The 23,295-nt window shown below is 38.3% G+C and overlaps 1 protein-coding gene across 3 annotated transcripts in view; it reads right to left on the bottom strand.

The window, feature by feature from the left end:
• Positions 1 to 1,654: 1,654 nt before the first annotated feature.
• fam163ba (family with sequence similarity 163 member B, genome duplicate a) overlaps positions 1,655 to 23,295 on the bottom strand; it is a 32,494-nt gene continuing 10,853 nt past the window's right edge. For 2 of the 3 annotated variants that reach the window (XM_067432815.1, XM_067432814.1), the window contains exons 2-3: positions 9,888 to 10,003; positions 1,655 to 3,707 (exon numbers count right to left, since the gene is read on the bottom strand). In XM_067432815.1, coding sequence (XP_067288916.1) covers positions 3,258 to 3,707; positions 9,888 to 9,980 — 543 coding nt within the window. In that variant the 5' untranslated portion in view covers positions 9,981 to 10,003 and the 3' untranslated portion in view covers positions 1,655 to 3,257. Of the gene's footprint in view, positions 3,708 to 9,887; positions 10,004 to 10,143; positions 10,163 to 23,295 lie in introns of those variants that run through there. The other variant, XM_067432816.1, reaches the window with a different exon arrangement.

Genomic DNA, 23,295 nt, shown 5'->3' with positions numbered 1-23,295 from the left:
GAGTTACTTTTAAACATTTATTTGACTGACAGCTCTCTTCTCTCCATGTTAAGAAAACTCGAGCGATTTTTACTTCAGCCTGAGGTTTATGATTTCAATTTTGGTGTGAAGAGGTCTTTACATTTGCACAAAAATAGAACTTTTTTGTTATAAAAACAGGTGAGAAAAAGTATTGCAAACGAAATAAAACATTACTTAAAAAAAGTAACTAAGTAACTCAATTAGTTACTTTTTAAGGAAGTAAAGCAATATTGTACTGCATTATATTCAAAGTAACTTCCCAATTCCAACTTTACAATTTGTCAAGGAAAACCTTTTGAGGCAAAAGTTGTTAAGAAATGTTGACCTTCAAATTCATATAATTAATCTGATTCAATTTATATAATGCTAAATGCTAGTTTATGTTTTCATTACTTTTATTTTTTATTTTCATAGTCACGTTTCATGTTCTTGTTAGTCATGTGATGTGATCAATGTGTCATGTTCTGATTGGGTCCTTCTCTGCGTCCCAATTCGCATAATATCCACACTAAATAGTAGGCTATTCGAAAATAGAATCAGTATGTCCCAAATCGTAGTATGTTGAAAAGAGTATTCCAAAGATACCCGGATGGTTTACTATTTCCGGTCCGAATTCGAAGGACGGATCGATGGGCACTCTAACGGGTGATATTGCCCACAACCCACTGCGAGGTAGACGGGGATTCGATTAGAACTACAAACGCGGATAAAAAGCATTAAAAAATGACAAACAAGACAGATGTGCTAGTCCGACGTTTAGATAAAGGGGTTTGCGTGACCAACTATCAATATTTAACCTGACAAAAATATATTTATTCAGTGTTGTCCACATTATATTTCACCTGCAGCAGCATTGTGAACTTTTGTAATGACACGTTTGGCCATAAACTTTTCAATGCATCATTATATTTAAACTGCAAACACATGAGGAGAGTCTCTGCATTAAAGACCCACGTGGCAGATCAACATGCGGCTACATTTCTTTCTGATACGGCAGGAGATTAAACTGAATGTGGAGGACTTTAACTCTGACGAATCTGACGAATCTGCCTTACAAGGCAGTTAAACAGTGATGGGATGCTCGTAACTATAGCGACAGAGTCCGTCAAAGATGGCGAAGTAGTCCCGAAGCTTGCATAATTTTCTGCTACACACTCAAAAGTATATACTTTTTCTTCACAAAAAGAGTACATACTTTTAGGACATAGTATAAGTAGGGGAATTGGGATGCAGCACTTCTTTCATGTTTCATTGTGATCAGGTGCTTATAGGCGTTTCTTCTTTTTGTATAAATAGCTCTCGTGTCCATTGTTGGCTAGTCATTGGCTAGACATTGTGACCCACTGTCATCAAGTTGAGTTCAAATTTATATTATGTCTATGTTATGTTCTCAGTCAAATTGACTTCAGTCAATGTCTTGCTTTGTTCACCTTAGATTGTATCAATAAACTGCACATAAGTTCTATTTCAAACTCACCTCTAGTGGACTAACTAAATAAATGAGCCTGCGATATATTACAGGTAAAGACGTCTTCCAACTGGAAATAGAAAATGATCCAACAAGTTGAAATATATAATGTTGGTTATAAAAGCAACTGAGTTTCACTTCATATTTACCAAATTCATGCCAAAATGTTTTTGAACAATTTATTATCCACATTATTCTTAATTGTATTATCAATTACAGGAACATTTCGGCATCACTTTAGAACATGAAACAATATTATTTACCTGTCCGGAACAAAAATACTGTGATAAAGTAGTGATGCAAAAACAATTCAGAACTAATAATAATAATAATAATACAGTTGGTATTAACAGGCACTGAAACGTGTATGTGTGCGCATGAGAGAGACAGTGTGAGATTGAAAAGGGTCCCAGCGAGTTCAAGAAGAGCTAGGAGAGAGAATTGAAATCACAACACAAGCACATGGTGATCATCACAGAAGTCAATGTCACCTGCAGGGCTGTAGTGTGCGGCTACACACCCAGAGAGAGAAGAATATCACTTTCAAAACTAGAAACAGAACAAATATTCTTGATAATTACCGTCATTATTAAAAGAAGAAAGTCGGTGCAATGCCTCACTTGTTTTCACATCAACTACGTAGGAAATAGGCTAATTGACGTCTCTGTAAGCATGAACAGGAGAGAGAGAGAGAGAGAGAGAGAGAGAGAGAGAGAGAGAGAGAGAGAGAGAGAGAGAGAGAGAGAGAGAGAGAGAGAGAGAGAGAGAGAGAGAGAGAGAGAGAGAGAGAGAGAGAGAGAGAGAGAGAGAGAGAGAGAGAGAAAACCCTTCTGGCTGATGATGTTCTCTTCATAGTCCAACAAGCAGCGTTTAGAAAGAGCAAACGTAGCCCATGAAACCAAATCGGCCTTTGTATCCATTTCACATCCCGACTGAAAAAAAAAAAAACGAAATAAAAATCAATGGAAATTATGACATGTCAATGCAGGTGAAACAAAAATCTGTACCTTTGCAGATAGGAGAAGTGTGAATAAAGAGGAACAAATCATTTAAACATCCAAAACAGAAGAAATAGTTTGCAATTTTTGAAAACATCTATTAATATTTAGAATCTCAATAACTCTGTAACTCAATAACTTTTGTCAGTAAAAAATAATGCCTCTCATCCCATACGCCACTTCAAAATCAAACGCCTACATCACGTTGTTGTCTGCTGACGTCACATTTCGATCTAGCAGTTTTATTGCAGCCGCTTAGGGCTTTTCGTAAGTTTTCCTTTATGTGTCCGCAGCTATATAATTTAATATTCAGCTAAAACGTCTCCAGCTACATGAATGAACAATACAAAAGTTTCAATACAGACTCTATATTGAAAAATGCAAGATGCCACCGTTTCTGTGTATTGTTGAATTTTTCCCCCAAACAAATGTAAGGAAAGGTGTCCCATTGTGTCTGAATCTTCTTTTCAATGACTGAAAACACAAAACAAGGGATTCCGGAGTGAAGCAGAGGGGTTGAGGGAGGACGAGTGGCTCCAAAGCTCTGCTCTTACCCCATTTCTGCCTTTATAGTTCCCAGTTACGCACAAACACACTGGCAGTTCTTCCTAAAAACTCGGCACTCTGGGAGTTTTCCAGAGGACCTTGTTTTTATGCAGGCAGGTGTTAGAGCTTGAATGCTGAATTATGTTTTCAATGTGAATTGAGTCTGTTGCCTGCGTTGACACAGTTAGCCATTAGCATCTACCATAAACCGTCCGGATGGCTGCCTACACGTCAGTGCTAATGCTGCAGCTTCGCGTGAACATCTCCCTCATGGTGACGGAGCGGCTGAGGTTTAGTTTGTGGTAGTTGGGTAGTGGCGTCGGCAGCTGGGTGGGCATTGGGGCGGGCAGCAGAGTGGGCAGCGGAGAAGGCCCCAAATCCTGCTGATGCACGCTGCGGTAGCTAATGCGTTCACCACCATTTCGCAGGCCGTCTGGCTGCTGCAGGTAAAATGGCAGGTCGTAATGCGTACAGGATGGACAGTACGTCTGCGAGCGTGTCAATTTTCGTGCCGGCGGGGGCGTGAAGAGAGCAGGCCCATTTGGGGTGGTTGCCGTGGGGACAGTGGCCGCCAGGATGTTGTGATTTGAATGCACCGGCGGCAGACGAGACGTGACGGCGAAGTCAGGCTCCTCCTCCTCTGACTCCGACTCCTCCTTCTTACAGCAATAGTACTAGAGGGGTGTAAGGAGAGAGCGTGTCAGCTTAAAGGGTTAGTTCACACAAAAAGGAAAATTCTCTCATTAATTACTTACCCTAATGTCGTTCGACACCCGTAAGACCTCCGTTCATCTTCGGAACACAAATGAAGACATTTTGTGTAGAAATCCGATGGCTCAGACAGGTCTTCATTGACACCAATGTCATTTCCTCTCAAGACCATAAAAGGCACTAAAGACGTCGCTACAAAGCCCATCTCACTACAGTGATTCTACAATCATTTTATGAAATGACGAGAATAGTTTTTGTGCGCAAAAAACCTGAATAACGACTTATATAGTGATGGGCCGAATTCAAAACAAAGTTTTAAACGGTTATGAATCAGCGTATCCTTTCAAGATTTGGATCGCGTGTCAAACTGCCAAAATGCTGAAATCACATGACATTGGCGATCCGAAACATGAATTTTGCGCACAAAAACTATTCTCTTTGCATCATCAAATTATTGTAAAGCCACTGTAGTGAGATGGACTTTGTAGCGACGTCTTTAGTGCCTTTTATGGTTCTTGAGAGAGGAAATGGCATTGGTGTCAATGAAGGCCTTTCTGATCCATCGGATTTCAACAAAAATATCTTCATTTGTGTTCCGAAGATCAACGGAGGTCTTACGGTGTCGAACGATATTAGGGTAAGTAATTAATGACTGACATTTTCAATTTTGGGTGAACTTACCCTTTAAATGCATGAATGTTTCAACAATCACTATTACATAGCTGGGTCTTTAGCGACCCAGATCAATATCTAACACATATTTAATTACTATTGATTAAACCCCATTGATATTTCAATAACAATGAAAAAGAATATAATAAAGCATAATTTGTTACATTTTAGAACTCGGAAGGGTTCTAGTTTGAGTAGAAGCCTTTTACCATCACCACTGTCCTCTTCATAGCTCATTTCCCCAGTACATTTATCATATTTCTCATATTAATAATCTCAATCATATTCTAAAAACTATAGTTTTCAATATCTTCAAAATCAGTACTTCTTCACCTTCAAGTGACAGTGACACTAATATTTGACTGCATACAGTACTTGCTCTGCAGTAAATCACTGAGCCATTTCAAGTTTCACTTATGATACTTTAGTTTTATCCCTAATTATAAGTGAAATACCACGTCATCATTATGTATCTGACATTGCAACCTTGAGGAATAAAGGTGAATTGCACTTATTGGCCCTGTTTACTGATATTAAGATGCATTTTGGTTAATTGGAGAGCAACAGCTTTAGTTTCTGCTCTGACAGACGCATAACCATGTCACACGCTGTGAGTGCGAGTTAAGGGCTGCAACATACTCCGCAAGAAAAGTTCTCGCTCCCAGGGCTGCAAGTTGCAGCTTGTTCTCGACACGTCGCCTGAGCAGAAGTTTTTTCTTGCGGGTGCCTGAGAACTATTGTGTGATTGGTCAAACATTTAAATTGGGCGTGGTTAATGCGGAGAAACGCATTAGTTTGGCACCTGCTTTTCTCGTGAAGTATGAAATATACTGGCAAGAACGAACTTTGTTCTTGTTCTTGCACCTTGAGAAAAAGAACAAATTTCTTTGTTCTTGCAGAGTATGTTCCAAGCTTTAGAAATCAGGAATGATGAGAGAACATTGTGCTTGGACTTTTTTGTTGCTTCAAACCAAACTTGGGTCTTCAGTCAACAAAGTTTACATCTCATCTTTCTAGTGCACTTCCCATAATGTTTACGCATTAAGGTCAGTATAGGCGTCAGTATAGGTCTACGTTGCACATGTGAAATATAACATTGACACTTATTTAAATGCAAAATTGATTTTCGATTGCTCTAAATACTTTGTTATTTGCGAGACGAACATTTCTCCGCAAAATTCAGTTCACGCGCGTGCAAAATGCCCTTTTGTGTGCTCAAAATATGATCTTGCACATACAGAATTGTGGCAGATTAGTAACCCCATAAGGGAGCCATTTCCGCATGTTTTCAACCCGAGCATGGTGGATGGGAGATCACACTCACAGCTCAGATGGCAGCTGCAGGCATTCATGTAAACGGAGCTATGCTGAGCAATGTAAGTGTTTTTAGTTAAGCTTCCAAAGGCTTTTTTAGTTTTTTAAGTTTTTAGTTAAGTTAAGCTTCCAAAGGCAAGAACTGAAAACGCACCAGACTAAACACTCACTGTGAACATATATGCCGCGAGTGCGGTCACGATTACTTCTACGATTACTTCTTACTTCTTACTTACTACGATTACTAATCACGAGAGCTGATTAACCCTTAAAGACCTAGAACATTTTTGAGGCGCCTGATGTGCCTCTACTTTTCTTTGTTTTTCTCCCCCATTATAGCAGTTAGCATCAAGTGCTATATATCATTTTAAACAGGAGAACCTGAAGTTTCCATCTAGCTCATTTGATGTCCCAATTTTACATTTATTTATTCTGAGAATGGATTAAATTAATATAATTTCAAGAAAAATGGCAGCAAAAATGTGATGTTTTTACTGTGAACTCGAACAGAACTTCTTGAAGTTTGGATTTTTTCCTTTAGAAAGTTAGACTTGGTTGTTTTACACTTCCAGATTAAATTTGGTCTACATGTAACAATCCCTCAGCAAGTTATAGCCATTTATTATAACAATATTCTAGGCGTTTCTAGGTTTTTGAATGAAAACAGGTGTATTTTATTTACTGATAATGTGTCCTAAAAAGTTCAAGTAATAAAGTAAATAGAAAGATTGTTATATTATAACAACACTGAAACAAACATTTTTCTTCAGAGAAATATATTATAATTTGTGCATGAAAAACAAACGCAAACAATACATCAAGTTGTGACAACAAACCGTGAAATAAAATATACTGAGGCTACTTTTACATGTGGGCGGCTATTTTCATAAACGGGCATTTCAACTTCTCTGCACATAATCTTCTCAAACACAAATTGAGGAAAATATAATAGTGAAAATGTGTAAAAACACAAACTACATACAAATAGAGAAATATACTGGCTGTGCTCTGAGAGAGAGCGCTTTGCACGCGTTTATTTCTGTTTGGTTTCATGATGCATGCAAATTCACACCCACGTTCATTTTTCAGAGAAACGTGATTCGTGGTTCAAAAGACCAAACACTGTGTTTATTGGTTGAGTTGATGAAAGTTTCAACGAATCTGGACACAGGGGATGGGACTAATAAAAAAAATAATTTCTGTTTGGCTCAGGGGAACAACCCACGTGTGTTTCCTGGACAAATCAATGCTGCATATTTTGATGATGCATCCACGCTGACTACGGAGCCTCTGAATGATCAATCGCGAGATAATAATAGACATAATATACCTATGGAAAGCGGAGATTCTCCTCTTTACTGTGCAGTTTACAGCATACAGATTGGATTAGCGGTTAAAAAGTTATTAAACATTTTAGAACGATAGTTATTTTTAGTCAATGCTGCATATTTTGATGACGCATCGATGCGGACTACGGAGCCTCTCAATGATCAATCGCGAAACATATTATACCTATGGAAAGCGGAGATTCTCCTCTTTATGGTGCAGTTTACAGCATGCAGATTGGATTTGCGGTTTAAAAGTTATTAAACATTTTAGAACGATAGTTATTTTTAGCCGCGGGCGGCTGTCTCGGTCTTTAAGGGTTAAGCTCATTCATGAATGTAATCTGACTACTGCTGCGTTAGTGCTGAGGCACTCGCGCGGCGACTCACTCATTATATTGAACAGACACGTTCAGTATTTAATTGTAGTGTCTGTTCTCCAACTCAGTCACAGTAATCCAGTAGTGGTGGTTTTGGGAGTGGACTCACAGGGCAGCGAAGCATTCTGGGAAATGTTGTCTTTCATCCTCATGAGACAAAAATACATTTTCTCTTTTCTCCGTCTAGAAAGCACCAAATTCAAAAATAATTTCACATTTCTACTACATTAATGACCCAGTTTAAATACCGGTTCATCTTCCCAGCGCTGAAGTACCCCTTTAATTTAATGTATTTCATATATATTTAAACTATATAATATAATAAATATTTATTTAATTGGTAATTATTTTCTGCCCTTTCGCGAATATACTGTAGTACTTCTCAAGTTTTAGAAAGTCTAGTCTTCAGTGTCACTTGCTGCTCAAGAAACATTTATTAATATTATAAATGTTGAAAACTCTTGTGCTGCTTAATACTTTCATGAAAGCTGTAAATCATTTTACAATATAAAGTTTGTAACATTGTATTGATCAACTTAACGAGTCCTTGCTGAATAAAAGTATTAATTAATTGTTAATTATCATGCCTGTTTTTACAAGATGTAATTTAAGCCTCAGTTGTCCCCAGAATGTGTCTGTGAAGTTTTACTTAAAATACCTCACAGATCATTTATAAGACCATGTTGTAAATACCCATTTTTGACTACAGTCAAGAACAGGCTGTTTTTGTGCATGTGCCTTTAAATGCAAACGAACTGCTGCGTGCCGCCTCCTCGTCACACACTTATATCGCAATCACTCTCACAGATATTCTTTCATCATTCAAGTTTATTATTTCCATGCGTTTTAAAGCTATATTAGTTTAAACTCCTAATGGATCGTTCTCTGAGCGCACTTGCATACAACTGGCTGTCAAGTCTCGAGAGTAAATTCTCTTTTATATTTTTTTTGCAATGTTAAAACAGTCAAATATACACAAGGGTATTGTTCACCACTGTCACTTGGGAAAACAAAATAGTGTGCCATGTGTGGAAAAGTGCAAATATTATAATATTATTATAATATATATAATAATAATAATTATAATACTATATTTATATAATAAATATTATAATTATATTATATTTTAATACAGGCGGTAATATTATAATAAAATCTCCTTCTTACATCAGAAGGGGAGAGAAATCGGAACGGCTCGTTTTTTCACGTGCTTACAGAGAAAGGTTTACAAAACAATTTTTTTTGGTTGGTAGATGCACAGGGGACGCAATTATAGATTTAAACACACAGAACTTTTTGTTTTTGTTTTTTGATGGATCCCTTTTAAATAAAAATCTAATTTTGTGTAACTGAATTACATTACAAAGAGTGAAAAAAAAAACTTGTACTAAGTTCCATCATGAATTTCATTCATACAAAAATTAGTCACTAAATAAATTTCCCCACTATGAGATTATTTCTGAATATGTAATTTGGTCACCTGCAATGGTCGTCAATTTTACTGCAAACCAGTTGTTTCAGTGTCAATTCAAATAACAAAAATAAAACATCTAAGAAACATAATGCTTCCTGACTTTTCAGTTCTGACGTGATGTTAGTGTTTGTGACAAGCAGCCACTTAGAGGGTGAAACTGAAAAGTGAAATTCTAGGTCTAATTCTAGCTGGGAAATAATCATTTTGGGACTATTTGCAAATAATATTTGTAATAATTTGCGTCAAATATATTGTCCCAATATTCCTCACGTTAGTGAAGAAATACATAGATCCCTTATAATAGAGTACCCGCAATGGCATTAAAGAATTAGTTCACTTTAAAATGAAAATGTCCTAATAATTTACTCATCCAAGATGGTGTCTTTCTTTCTTCAGTTGAAAAGAAATGACATTTGAGGAAAATATACCAGGATTTTTCTTCACACATGGGTTTCAAATGACTTAAGAGGCTCTGCACAATCCCAGCTGAGGAATAGGGTCTTATCTAGCAAAACCTTCTGCCATTTTCAAGAAAAATTAACCATTTATATACTTAAATAATCTAAATTGCTCATATTGCGTTGCTCTGCGACGTGCCACAGATTGCGTAATCATGTTGGAAAGCTCATGCCAGACATAGGGGGAAGTACTGCCCCAAGCGAACGTGCGAAGACTAATACAAACAGCCTTTACAAAAAACCCTCCAACTTCAAAATCCTCTGACGTCGTTGTTTAACCTTTTTATTTGCTAAAGGATATTTGTATTAATCTTCGCACAATTGCTTTGTAAACACGAGGGTGGTTCTTCTGCCTACGTCTAGCGTCTAACGTAATCCGCATCGCGATGCAGAGCAGCGCAAGATGAGCAATTTAGATTGAATTGTCCCTCTCAGTGTCTATGGTGGTTATGGCCCTGCCTATAAGGCAGACTGAGAAAAACAGTCACAGAAACAAAATGACAGCAAAAGAGAGTCTCACCTGCAGCCTACAGTAACACAGTACAGCGATAATGCACAGTAAGATTACTGTAGCTAGAATTCCACCTGTGATTACCACTGTCCCGGCTGTCATTCGAAAGGCTCTCCATCAACACCCTAAAAACACAAAAACAAAGAGAAAGGTTAATGAGAAATGCCTACTACATCAGATTTAATCAAATGTGTTGGATAAATTCCAAGGACATTTCAGCGTAATAAATGCGTCCCATCTATGTTTTGAATGCCAAAATCATTACCGCACAGGGATGAATGTGAATGGGCAGACCAAATGGCAGGAATGGAGAGCCTAAACTGACCCTGGTAGCAATAATGAAGGTCAAAAGAACCGGAAATGATGGAGAGATATCCTTGGACCAAGAAGACTGATAAAAAGTACAACAGTCAATACATAAAGTCAGTAAACCAAGATAAAGTGATGGTATTTAAAATATAGTTATTATTTTGCACATTCTACTGCAGACTGGAATAATCCTTCAGGAGAAACTCAAGGTTAAATGTCTTGTTCAAAGGAATAGAACAAGATGCAAGAATCTGTAATATTTGTTTTAGCAGCCTAGATGCCTAAATATTACACTACCAACACACAGAAGGAACTGATCATAGCACAAAGATGCCCTCACTCAGAGCTAACATGAGCACCATTTAGAACTCAAATGGCAATTCCTTTTAAAACACCTATCATTATAGCGGTTCACTTCTGCAACTTTTAGATTGGATTGATTTCAAAACCATTGCACAGGCGTTCATATGAACCGTTCACCAGACATTTGCCCAGAGCCCCAGACCAGCAGAGGGCCCTAATGAGCTGCAGATCTACTTCAACTGTAGCCTGATATAAAATTATTGACAACATTTTCCCATGGACCCTTTTCACAGACCTTAACGATGCGTCTCCACAGTTCAAAGCATCACAAAACCAGTAACGGTTTTCATATTTTCATTCATTTCCCTCTTTTTGAAAGTTGTGGAAACACTATCACATATTTTTTATTTGCTGTTGGAGGAAATCAAATTCAAAAACTATATTTGCTGTTCTCATTTGTTCTATGACTATGACGACTTCTGCTTCTGAGAAGCCCGGAAATGGGAGAAAAATGAGTTACACTATGTTGCATTAAGGTCTATTGCTATGATATTCATTTCAGATCAGGCCCTAAAAATCACGTCAAAATTTCCCATTTCAGTCTGAACAGACCCTTTCAAACTGGGCGGGTTTTTTGCCAGAATAATAAGCATCTTAGCTCTGACTTGACTGCCTGTCAACCCAATGCTCCTCTAGACATAAAAGACAAGGAACAGCAGCTGGAGGAGCAGCATATACTGCTCAATGTACAAGGTCAACTGACCCCAAAAGCCTTGGTCAAATGTCACTGTCCTTTGAGAACTGAACATTTTGTTTTACTGAAGCATGCAAAATAACATGTATGCCTTTACATGTTAAGAAAGATGTGGAAAAGGGTAGAAAGGATCGGCTTACTGATTATAACGAAAGGTCAGTTGGTCAGTTTGCAGATGAAAGTTACTATCGATCCACACTGGATGTTTTTTTTTAAACTTAAATAAAAGGAGCGTAAGCAAAAAAATTGCTGAACATTTAACACAATTTCATTATCATTATTGTGGCTATTATTAACTGTTTGTGTTTACAATTGCTTTAGAAGCTTTGCAAGCTGAAGCTTGAGATTATGATAAGGGAAAGGAGGGCTTTGCAAAAATCAGCGTGTTTCAGAGACTGGGAATAGAGGTGTTGGAATAATGTACAATAGGTGAAAAATACTATACACGTGTTTTTGAACATGTTAAAAGGTTGTTGAAAAATCACTCAATAATGAATAAACACAAAGATATTTAAACCATTCTGTCCCTCCATTGACAGTCTACACAACTGACACTTTGATGCTTCAAAAAGTTCTGCTTCTACAAGAACCAATGAAGTTCATTCTTGTGTTACGTAGCACATTTGAACTTCTGCAGGAACCAATGAGGTTCAGTCTCATGTTATGCAGCATGTTTGAGCTTCCACAAGAGCCAATGAGGTTCATTCTTGCATGTTACGCAGCATGTTTGAGCTTCCCTGAGAACCAACAAGGTTAATTTGTGTTTCAAACGGAAACATTTGCATTTCAAAGATGAAATGAAAGTATAGAACGACACGAGGATAAGTAATTGATTACATATTGTAATTTTGGGGGGAACTATCCCTTTAATTTATTCTATTACACCCAACAAAAAAAATATTGACTTTTAAAATATAATCATATGGTCTCTTTAATGCTTAGTTACAGTGAAGAAAATAAGTATTTGAACACCTGTCTATCAGCTAGAATTCTGACACTCAAAGACCTGTTAGTCTGCCTTTAAAATGTCAACCTCCACTCCATTTATTATCCTAAATTAGAATCACCTGTTTGAGGTCATTAGCTGCATAAAGATACCCGTCTACCCCATACAATCAGTAAGATTAAACTACTAACATTGCCAAGACCAAAGAGCTGTCCAAAGACCCTAGAGACAAAATTGTACTCCTCCACAAGGCTGGAAAGGGCTACGGGGAAATTGCCAAGCAGATTGGTGAAAAAAGGTTCACTGTTGGAGCAATCATTAGAAAATGGAAGAAGCGAAACATGACTGTCAATCTCCCTCAGACTGAGGCTCCATGCAAGATCTCACCTCGTGGGCTCTCAATGATCCTAAGGAAGGTAAGAAATCAGCCCAGAACTACACGGGAGGAGCTGGTCAATGACCTGAAAAGAGCTGGGACCACTGTTTCCAAGGTTACTGTTGGTAATACACTAAGACGTCGTGGCTTGAAATCATGCATGGCACGGAAGCTTCCCCTGCTTAAACCAGCACATGTCCAGGCCCGTCTTAAGTTTGCCAATGACCATTTGGATGATCCAGAGGAGTCATGGGAGAAAGTCATGTGGTCAGATGAGAACAAAATAGAACTTTTTGGTCATAATTCCACTAAACGTGTTTGGAGGAAGAAGAATGATGAATACCATCCCAAGAACACCATCCCTACTGTGAAGCATGAGGGTGGTAGAATCATGCCTTGGGGGTGTTTTTCTGCAGTGTGTGCAAACCTGGTGAAAAACTACAGGAAACGTTTGACCTCTGTAATTGCAAACAAAGGCCACTGCACCAAATTTTAACATTGATTTTCTCAGGTGTTCAAATACTTATTTGCAGCTGTATCATAAAAATACATAGTTAAAAAAATAATACATTGTGATTTCTGGATTTTTTTTCTGGATTATGTATTTTACGATGACAATTTCAGACCCCTCTATGATTTCTAAATGGGAGAACCTGCAAAATAGCCGAGTGTTCAAATATTTATTTTCCTCACTCTATATTGTACATTTAAAAAGAGTTTCTGTTGTTGATGTTTTTATTATGTACCTATTCACTTTTGATTTGACCTAACTTAGTTAAGTGGACTTAATTTCAAATTTCAGATGTGTGAAATTTAAATGAAAAAAGAAAACTCTCAAACAAAATGTATTTAGTAAATATTACATATAAGATAACTCCTCTAAGGTTTATGTTTAAATAAGACTAGCTGTAATAGTGTTTAATTCAGGTGTGAAGTGGCAAAAGCAAAGTAATCTTGTGTAATGGCAATAAACTGTAATGAGCTCCATCTATCTTCCCTCCACTGGGTGCTCTTTAGACATGGACCTCCATCAATCTTCTAGTTGAATTTATCTCCAAAACTATTAAGAAAAGAACAGAACGGAAACATTACATCCTGAATTCGTAAGGGAGGGAAACAAAACGTTCCTGTACTCTTCTTTATTAATAGGGTCCTGTTGGGATGAGGGGACCTACATGCAGGTCTCATTTCCTCTTCGACTACCTTGATTAAAAATATTTAACTTTCTTTCGGCTTCTAGTCTTTTTGTGTTTTAATTTTGAGAGGCATCTGTCTCAGCCAATCAGCTGAGCTGTCCTCAAGTAGTTCGTACCTGCTCTCAAAAATCAAATTAGACCTTTGTAATCTGATTCGTCTACTGGCCGAATGCAATCAATCGATCTGGGTTGGAAATGAAACAGGACTGTTGGTTTTCATTTGATTGTGAAAAAGGCAGCTAGAAGAAAACATCAATAATTCGTCAGAGCTGATTTTTGATATTAGGCTACAGGAGAAGATATAAATCAGTATGCTAACGCCTAGGTCAATGACAGGACACTTTGTGTCTGGATTCAAAAATCAATTTATTAACAATGCAGTTCACATACTGAACAATGACTTGAATATACCTTTTTATGACGTTCTTAAATGTGTATTGTGTATTTATGAGGATCTATTGACAGAAATGCAATATAATATAATAACTATGTTTTCAGTGGTGTAAAACCTTACAAACCTTAGAATGAGCCATTTCTGTCTACATACCCGTCAGGGGAAATCACTAAAGTTGAAATCAATCAAGTGTTACCATTTGTTACCAAGGCAAAGTTCATTTTCTCCAAAACATTAATGATGTTCATGATATTAGCCTTATTGATCATATAATACGTCTTTCATATACATGGAAATATCTGACTGCACTGTAATGTATCCATAAAATAATGTATACATAAATATAACTTTTTGGAAAATAATTGCTAAGATTTTACACTTAAGAGTGTCTAAATGTATTGTGTTAATGTTTTTTCAAAATCAACCAGATGCTTTAGTGGAGACACTCTTATTTGTCATTGACCCGCTATTGACTGTATTGTTTATGACCTTTGACTTATAAGGATCAGTACTACTAGTGATTAAAAAGGGTCAATTGAATTTTTTTTTCTTTTTCAAATGAGCACAGAGTCGAGCAGGTAGCCTATGTAAAACAGTATTTACGCACAACGCTCATGTGTACACGTCACTGTAATTCAATGAAGGCAAACATCCATTAGTGTGGTGCAGTCTGCCTCACAAACCTCCCATGGGGACAGCTAAATTAGATCACGGTATGAAGAATATGTTGCCACATCACAACACATTCATCACATGTAGCTTTAATTACAGCATGTGTGCAAACACACTCTGCGAAGACAGATACACACAGCCGACCACACGAAAATCATCCTTGAAAGTAACGTAACTGTCAAAGTTCAAGCAATTTGAATTTAAAACACAATTTTTAATAAAACAAAGAGAAAGAGGACAAGAATCTGCAACTATAACATATAAGAAAGTCTCATCTCCCCGACTTGGAGAAGAAGCAGTGTGAACGTAACATGTTTAATCATAATCAATATAAACAATTCCTTCTGATATGATGAAATGCATCAATCTCACTGAAGACTGTGCAAAGCATATTGAAGTCAAAAACTTAAACATGGTTGCAAAATCTATAACATAATTCAGTGTGTAACAAAACATCTGCTTTAAAATATATTCCATATTTGCATGTGTTTTAAATATATTTTGGCTGATAATTTAAAGGTGCCTTACGTGATTTGAGAAACGCTGTTGATATTTGAAACAAACACACCCCTCCCTTCATTGCTCCGCCCCCAAAATGCAAAAACACACATTGCAAGGGTGGATGTCTCTTTATCACAGCAGAAGTGAAGCAAAATAATGCTTTCTGAGAAATAAAGCCAAGGTGATGAACGAACAACAAGGAAGAACAAAAAATAAACATACAGTGCACAAGAGAATACAGTGGGTACAGAAACTATTCAGACCCCCTTAAAATGCTCAGAGACAGAATTGTGGCAAGGAACAGAACTGGCCATGGTTTCAAAAACATTTCTGCTGCACTTAAGGTTCCTAAGAGCACACTGGCCTCCTTAATTCTTAAATGGAAGATGTTTGGGACGACCAAAACAATTCTTACAGCTGGCCGTCCAGCAAAACTGAGCTGTTGGGGGAGAAGAGCCTTGGTGAGAGAGGTAAAGAAGAACCAAAAGATCACTGTGGCTGAGCTCCAGAAATGCAGTCAGGAGATGGGAGAAAGTTGTAGAAAGTCAGCCAACACTGCAGCCCTCCACCAGTCGGGGCTTTATGGCAGTGTGGCCTGACGGAAGCCTCTCCTCAGTATAAGACGCATGAAAGCCTGCATGGAGTTTGCTAAAAAACACCTGAAGGACTCCAAGACAATGAGAAATAAGACTCTCTGGTCTGATGAGACCTAGGTAGAACATTTTGACCTGAATTCTAAACAGTATGTGTGGAGAAAACCAGGCACTGCTCATCACCTGTCCAAAACATTTCCTACAGTGAAGCATGTAAAAAAAATGTCTCCCTCATCTAACACACCTGATTCAACTTATTAGCTCATTAGTAGAGACTGCAAGACTTGAATTATGTGTGTCTAATGAGGGAGACATACAAAATGTGCAGTGGTAAGGGGTCCCCAGGACAGGTTTAGGAACCACTGTTCTAATTAAACAACTAATGTCACATATGGACTACTTTAATGATGTTTTTAGTGCCTTTCTGGACATGGACAGTAAAGTGTGTATACACTTAGAGACGCTCTCGGACTAAATATAAAATATCTTAAACTGTGTTCCGAGGATGAACGGAGGTCTTACGGATGTGGAACGACATTAGGGTGAGTCATTAATGGCATACATTTAATTTTTGGGTGCACTAACCCTGTAACCTCTAACATCCGAAGCGGGGTGTTATGAAGGCTGCATTTGTATTACATGGTTCAAAGTGACCCAATTCGAATTTTTTCCTCCCATGTGGCACAGATTGGATATGACCCATAAACAAATAAACAGGAGGAAAAAATACATTGGATTCCAGTATTCTCAGATAAATGTCAGGCCTCATTTATATGTGGAAATATATGAATCAGATACATGCATTTACCTGTCTATTGCATCGTGATCATGATGCAGTGTTTTCCAACGTCATTTGAAAGTTTAACCATTGGAAACTGGATCTCGGAAGAGGAAGAGACCAATCAATCAGACACTGTTTTACAGCTGCCTGTTTTATGGCTTGCCTACCTAATGCAGTGCCTGGCTTTAAGACATTAATACATTTAGAATACATCCCAAAAAAAAAAAAAAAAGCAAACTATGGCTCGCTTTTTCCTTTGGCCATGAGCTGCACGCTCCTCAAAGATACACATTCTAATGCTTAATCGACCATCCATACGTTTTATCGAATTATCATCATTAATGTTTTGCATCCATAATATATGTTGTTGAAAAGTCACACAAATTGAAGGATGTTCATGTGAACAATATATACATTATATATGACTTCACAAGAATAAAAAGAAAATAAAGTGCCTGAAAACATCATATTCAATTTACATTTAAGTGTATTCCATAATATGCTTTTAAAAGTATGCTAAAGTTTTTCACAAGGGATCCTGTTTATTTATTTTCTCATTATTACCTTTTTATTTTGTATTACTTGGAGGTGAAAAACAGGGTTCCACAAATAGTTATTCCAAATAAAGGCAAAAATACATATGAAGCATTTTGGGGTTTCAGCCCACCAGAATAAAACAACTGGTTTCTGTCAATAATTTTAATTTTCATGCATTACTGACTAGTTTTGGTGCCATGCCATAAATGGCTGCTGTATGCATTGTGTATCTATAGGTTATTAATACTGAATTCAAATGATGTACACATTGTCACAGGTGTGCAGATATGAATATATCTGCCATTTTACAATGACTTTAAACATGTCCAGTCATATTTATAATGTATCAGTGTTTCTAGTATTACAGTCTTTCATTTTAACTCCAGTGTTACATAACATGAAACTGGTTTTGTACTGATGCCAGAATAATCATTACCTTGTTATGAATAATCATATCTTTTGGTTTCTGTTCAAAGCATTAAGTTCCAAAAAAAAGCATAAAAATCCAATTAAATGAAGTCCCAAATTTTTTTTATTCAGTGGATTATTGAAAAATACACATTTAAATAGACAAGATTTTTTCTAACACATTTTAAGGGTATAATTTACAGCTAAAATAATTATATTATGCAGATTTATTAAACTTGAACACTAACAAACAAAACACAAGGTAAAGCATGAGCAGAACTACCGGTAACTGAACAGAAAAGAACTGAAAGAAACAAAGAGCTTAAATACACAAACAAACCAATCAATGAAATGTATAACAGGTGCACATGATAATCAAGTAAATGAGAAACCATATAAACTAACTACGGCCCAGTCCACACGGAGACGCGTTTAGCTATATACGTATTCATTTTGTACCGTATCAGCGTTTCAATCACACGGATCCGGCGTTTTGGAAGCATGAATCTGATATTTTCAGAAACCAGGTTCCAGAGTGGATAAATCGGAAAATGACAATCTTACATTTTCGTGTGTACAGCCAATCCGTATATGTTGTGAAACAGTGATGTCAACACACTACGTCCAGCGCAGTGAAAGAGTTAAAGGAACACTCCACTTTTTTTGAAAATAGGCTCATTTTCAAAGTCCCTTAGAGTTAAACACTGGAGTTTTACGGTTTTTGAATCCATTCAACCGATCTCTGTATCTGGCAGTAGTACTTTTAGCATAGCTTAGCAGTGCCGTTTCTAGGCATAGGCAAACTAGGCGGTCGCCAAAGGTTGCCAACAGCTGGGGGGCGCCAGTGAGCCCCCACCCCAACAAGATTTTTTAGTTATTTCATATATATATATATATTATTATTAATATTTCGTACTTTTGCTAGTTTAAGGCATTATGATTAGTTGCAATTATTGGAGTGAAGTTGCCATGGTGATAGTGGCCCTGCTGTAATGAAATGAGATCATGTAGAGGGCGGCAGGGAACGTCGTCATCCGTGGCGTTGTAACGCTTGTGTCCGAGTGAAAAATGCGGATAGCTCACTTAATGTAACTGGAGTGGGGTCAAACACGGAGGCGATTAACATCAAACAGATCGCACTTTATTCCCCGCTGAACTCTCATCACAAACTCCCTTTCCGTCCACAGCATTACTTAATAAAACAAAATAACTGACTGTTAGCAACAGAAAAGAGAAAATAATCCCCACACATGGGAGCACAACAAGACTCAGTGCGCACATACACAAAATGCAGACTTCGTTTGCAGGGAGCGCGCGAACTCTTAAAGGGGCCACACTATATTTCTACTCGTTACAGCGTGCTTTCGCATGAAAAGGTCAAAGCCATCAGGGGCTCAGTATCGTAATAAGAAAAAAGAGGAAATATAAAAAAAGCGAAATATACAGGTATGTTAGCCTACTTATTGGTTACTTGTTCTCTACTAAGCTGGTCTCTCTATCATAACTTTGAGCAAAACTTTACACTGAATATTAGTACTGGACGGACCACACGCCATGCTCATTTATTACAGCTGCAGAACATTATAGCAGTTCATTTGAATAAAAAAAAAAACATTACACCAGAAATAGCTGTTTAAATCAAGTAGGCTAATACTGTCATAACCATAGGCGTCCCTAGGCCCTTTTTTATGAACTTATGCCTCAGCCCCCCCTAAAAAATATGTGATTAACCTTTAAAACATATGAAACGGGCGCGAGGCTTCAGCTACGGCTTCGTCCCGTCTTTTAGTCTTTGTGTCAGTGTGTTCTTCAATCCGCAGAGGCGTCGAGTGACATGGTTTTCAAGCTTTTGTTATCTAATTTTTTGGCCTTCAGAACATCTTAAATTACACATATGTAGAGCATAGAAATCAAAATTTTCTGTGATCTCAGTGATAATAAACCTAGCTACATTATTCGATTAATGCATGTACAATATGTCCATGAAATAAGGAAGTCATATTTGCATTATAAGTTAGAATGTAAAAAATAATAATAAAAAAAATAAAAAATGGGGGGGGGGGGGGTGCAACATATGAATCTTGCCTAGGGTGCCAGAAAGGCTAGAAACGGCCCTGTCGCTTAGCAAACATCATTGAATCATATCAGTCCATTAGCATCGCTCTCAAAAATGACCAAAGACTATGCACTAACCCTTTAAGTAGCAAATTTATTTTTTGTAATTTTATTGTGAGATTTTGCCTCACCTCCTACCACTGCTATATCCCTTCTAGCCACAACTCTTCTTCTCCATTTTAAGTGTATTTCTGTGGCAGAATTACAGCGCCACTCACTGGCCTGGCATGCATACTACATTGTTTTGAGTCAGTTTCGGTGATCTCGTGTGTACGCAGATATTTCTTGAAATGAGGGAAAATTATATCGGATTGGGAAAGCTCTGGCTTCGTGTGGACAGGGCCTAAAACACAGGAAATAGAAAACACATCAAACCCACCCAAAACAGAAACAACCCCCCCCCCCCCCCCCCATCAACAACAATAAACAAAGAGTCCAACAGAGGAGGGCGGGAAAGGGATAAGGTGGGGGATGCACACCAGAGGATGACAATAGGAGCCAGGGCGGAGCACACAACTTGAAGGGCCAGGGAGGAGACGACAGCAGAACAGCAGAAGACAGGGATGAGTTAGCAATAAGAGGAGCCAGGGTGAAAACCCCAGCCAGAAACACAGGACGAAGTCAAGGGATGGAGCCAAAGGTGTGAAATGTTATAGTCGAAAACACATATCCATAGCGACGGCAGAGTGATGACTCAAGGTGTCGCTGGAAGGATGATGAAGCCTGGTAGAGCCATTGGGAAGATGATCCCAGGTGGAGGCGTGGAGGCAAGGAGCCATGGTAGAGCCGACAGGTCAACGGGCTGAGGTGGAGTGATGGGCTCGGATGTTCTAGGTGGAGCATATGGGTTCAACAATCTAGGGTCGAGCTGAAGAACAATCAGCCCGAGGCGGATACACAATGCACCAAGAAGACCAAGTGCAGGAGAAGACTAAGGGCTGATGAGAGTCAATGAGGACAGGGCTGCAGGACTAGGGAGTGTAGGCAGGGTTTTAACATACTGCCCGATGCGGAAGAGGCAGTGGGAGTGGGACGCAGGGTGGTAACATCAAAGACATTAATAACTTGTGTTATTAAAAAGACTTAATAAAGTGTTGGGTGATCAAACAGGGTCAGTGAATGAAGACGAAACAGGCAGGGTGCTGTCTTCATACTCCTCAAATAAAATTAGGGATGGTGAATTCAGCGCATCCGCTGTAGTCGAAGTGACAGGGCTCTGTTCCATCCTCTCATTTTTCCATCAGTATACCCTCTGGGACAGACGATGTTGAATAACAGGTGCACATGATAATCAAATCAATGAGAAACCATATAAACTAACTGAAACACAGAAAACTGAACTAAAATGTATGTCAAACACACCCAAACTGAAACAAAAACAGTTTCAGTTTCACTAGCACTGTCCCAAATGGAACCCTAAGCTCTCTCAATCTTCCTTCGAGTCCACACGTTTGTGAACTAATGTCGCTTTGACTGTCAGGAAGAATTTTAGCATATCGGCAAATGGGGCTTCCTACAGTCTCATGGTTTTAATGGACCAGCTGCCATTGTAAGTCTGCCTAACCTCAAGTGCAATTGAAGTGTGCCATTTGGGACATGTTTACCATCTTACTTTCTTGCTAGCAACTTCATGAAATCACTTTTCCGTGACACTATCTGCATTACTTTTAAGTGGAGGTCAAAGGTGCACTGAAGCCCTAGTGTGAACCATGTGAAATGGACTTAACAATTCTTGACAGAGAAGTTTGCACATTTCTCTGTGGTGTGCCATGAGGGAATAATGAGAAGGCATTTTCCACTGATGCATGGCAGGGCACAGAGGCAAGTCCATTCATGTGACAACATAATAACACAGTCTGACAGGGGACATGAATGTGGAAACATAAACCTGCAACAAAGGTCGTTCATTTCTACACGTGATAAGATTGTGAACCGTGATTTGACACGGCATCAAGTATACTTCCAGAACAATACATCTGGACTGCATGCACAAAGAGGTTTGAATATGAATGTGCCACACTGCTGACAAGACCACCTGCATATATTTTCATGCTGGCTCAGGCTGGTTTATGCTAATTAGTGGCTGTTCGGTGCTGATCTTGCTCAGTCATGCTGGGAAACAGTGAAAACGTAGTTGGTGAAGTTATTCAACAAGTATGACTATCTTGACAAAGGAAGTCACGCTGGTTAAGCTAGTTTAGAGGTCTGATGTGGACACCAGCACCAGCATCCAAAAAAAAGTATTCTGTAGGCCATATTAATTAATACAACCACAAAACTTACAGGCAGATTCTTGCATGATTCTGCTTCAGAAATATGTATAGAATGTATGCATCAACGTCACTTTTCTGCCGGAACACGCCCCATCAGCCGGGACAGAAGCCCCCTCAGTGGCAGAAGAGTGCTACATGGCTGGAGTTAACTCTTTCCTGCCAAACACGGAATTTTCCGTTGTTTGTGAGAAAGCACATCCAGGCCAAAAATGGAATTTTCCGTGTTTCCGTGTTTTCACGGTTAGAAGCTAGGGGGTGCTATTGTACATCTTCTGAAAAGAGTTTTTTAAAGAGTTAGTTCACCCAAAAATTAAAATTAGATGTTTATCTGCTTACCCCCAGTGCATCCAACATGTAGGTGTGTCTGTTTCTTCGAACACAAATGAAGATTTTTAACTCCAATCGTTGCTGTGTGCCAGTCATATAATGGGGTGAATAGGTAACAATTCTATGAGAGGAAAACATACAAATAAAAAACATGCTTAGGCAACGTGCACAAAAACCCTGCTGCTCCTCACGACACACTGATTTGTTAAGACACGAACCGATCAGTGGGCACACTCAAATGTATTTTTTTTTTACCTCATATCCCGACGAGTCTCATCAAGTTTTCCCAGTGGCAGTAACTTCCGTTAGGTGAGGTCAAGCTGGTGTGATCATAGAAATATACCATGTAGATTCCTCATTCAGCCAATCTGCGCAGGCACAAATGAGGTTCTATATAAATATCTATGATCGCGTCGGTTTTGACCTCATCAGATTGAAGTTACTATCGATGGGAAAACTTGATGAGACTCGTCGGGATATGAGGTAAAAAAAAAAAAAACATAAATACTGTTCGGTTTCTCACATCGGTTCATGTCTTAACAAATCCGTGTGTCGTGAGGAGCAGCAGGGTTTTTGTGCACGTTGCCTAAGCATGTTTTTTTGTTTGTATGTTTTCCTCTCATAGAATTGTTACCTATTCACCCCATTATATGACTGGCACACAGCAACGGTTGGAGTTAAAAATCTTAATTTGTGTTCGAAGAAACAGACACACCTACATGCTGGATGCACTGGGGGTAAACAGATAAACATCACATTTTCATTTTTGGGTGAACTAACCCTTTAAAACGCTGGCGGGGAAAGCATTAATAGGTGAAAACGTGAGTTAAACAAATTGTTATTAGTTTGAAGCTGACAACACACTACATCTCTTATTTTCATTCAGTAATCTCTACACTTTGTAAGAGAGGATTTGTAAGTGTGCAGATCTT

The sequence above is a fragment of the Pseudorasbora parva genome, chromosome 23, assembly GCF_024679245.1.
Source record: "Pseudorasbora parva isolate DD20220531a chromosome 23, ASM2467924v1, whole genome shotgun sequence".
NCBI lineage: Eukaryota > Metazoa > Chordata > Actinopteri > Cypriniformes > Gobionidae > Pseudorasbora > Pseudorasbora parva.
Note: the sequence above shows the minus strand (reverse complement) of the source record. Positions and strands in the feature narration are given on the sequence as shown.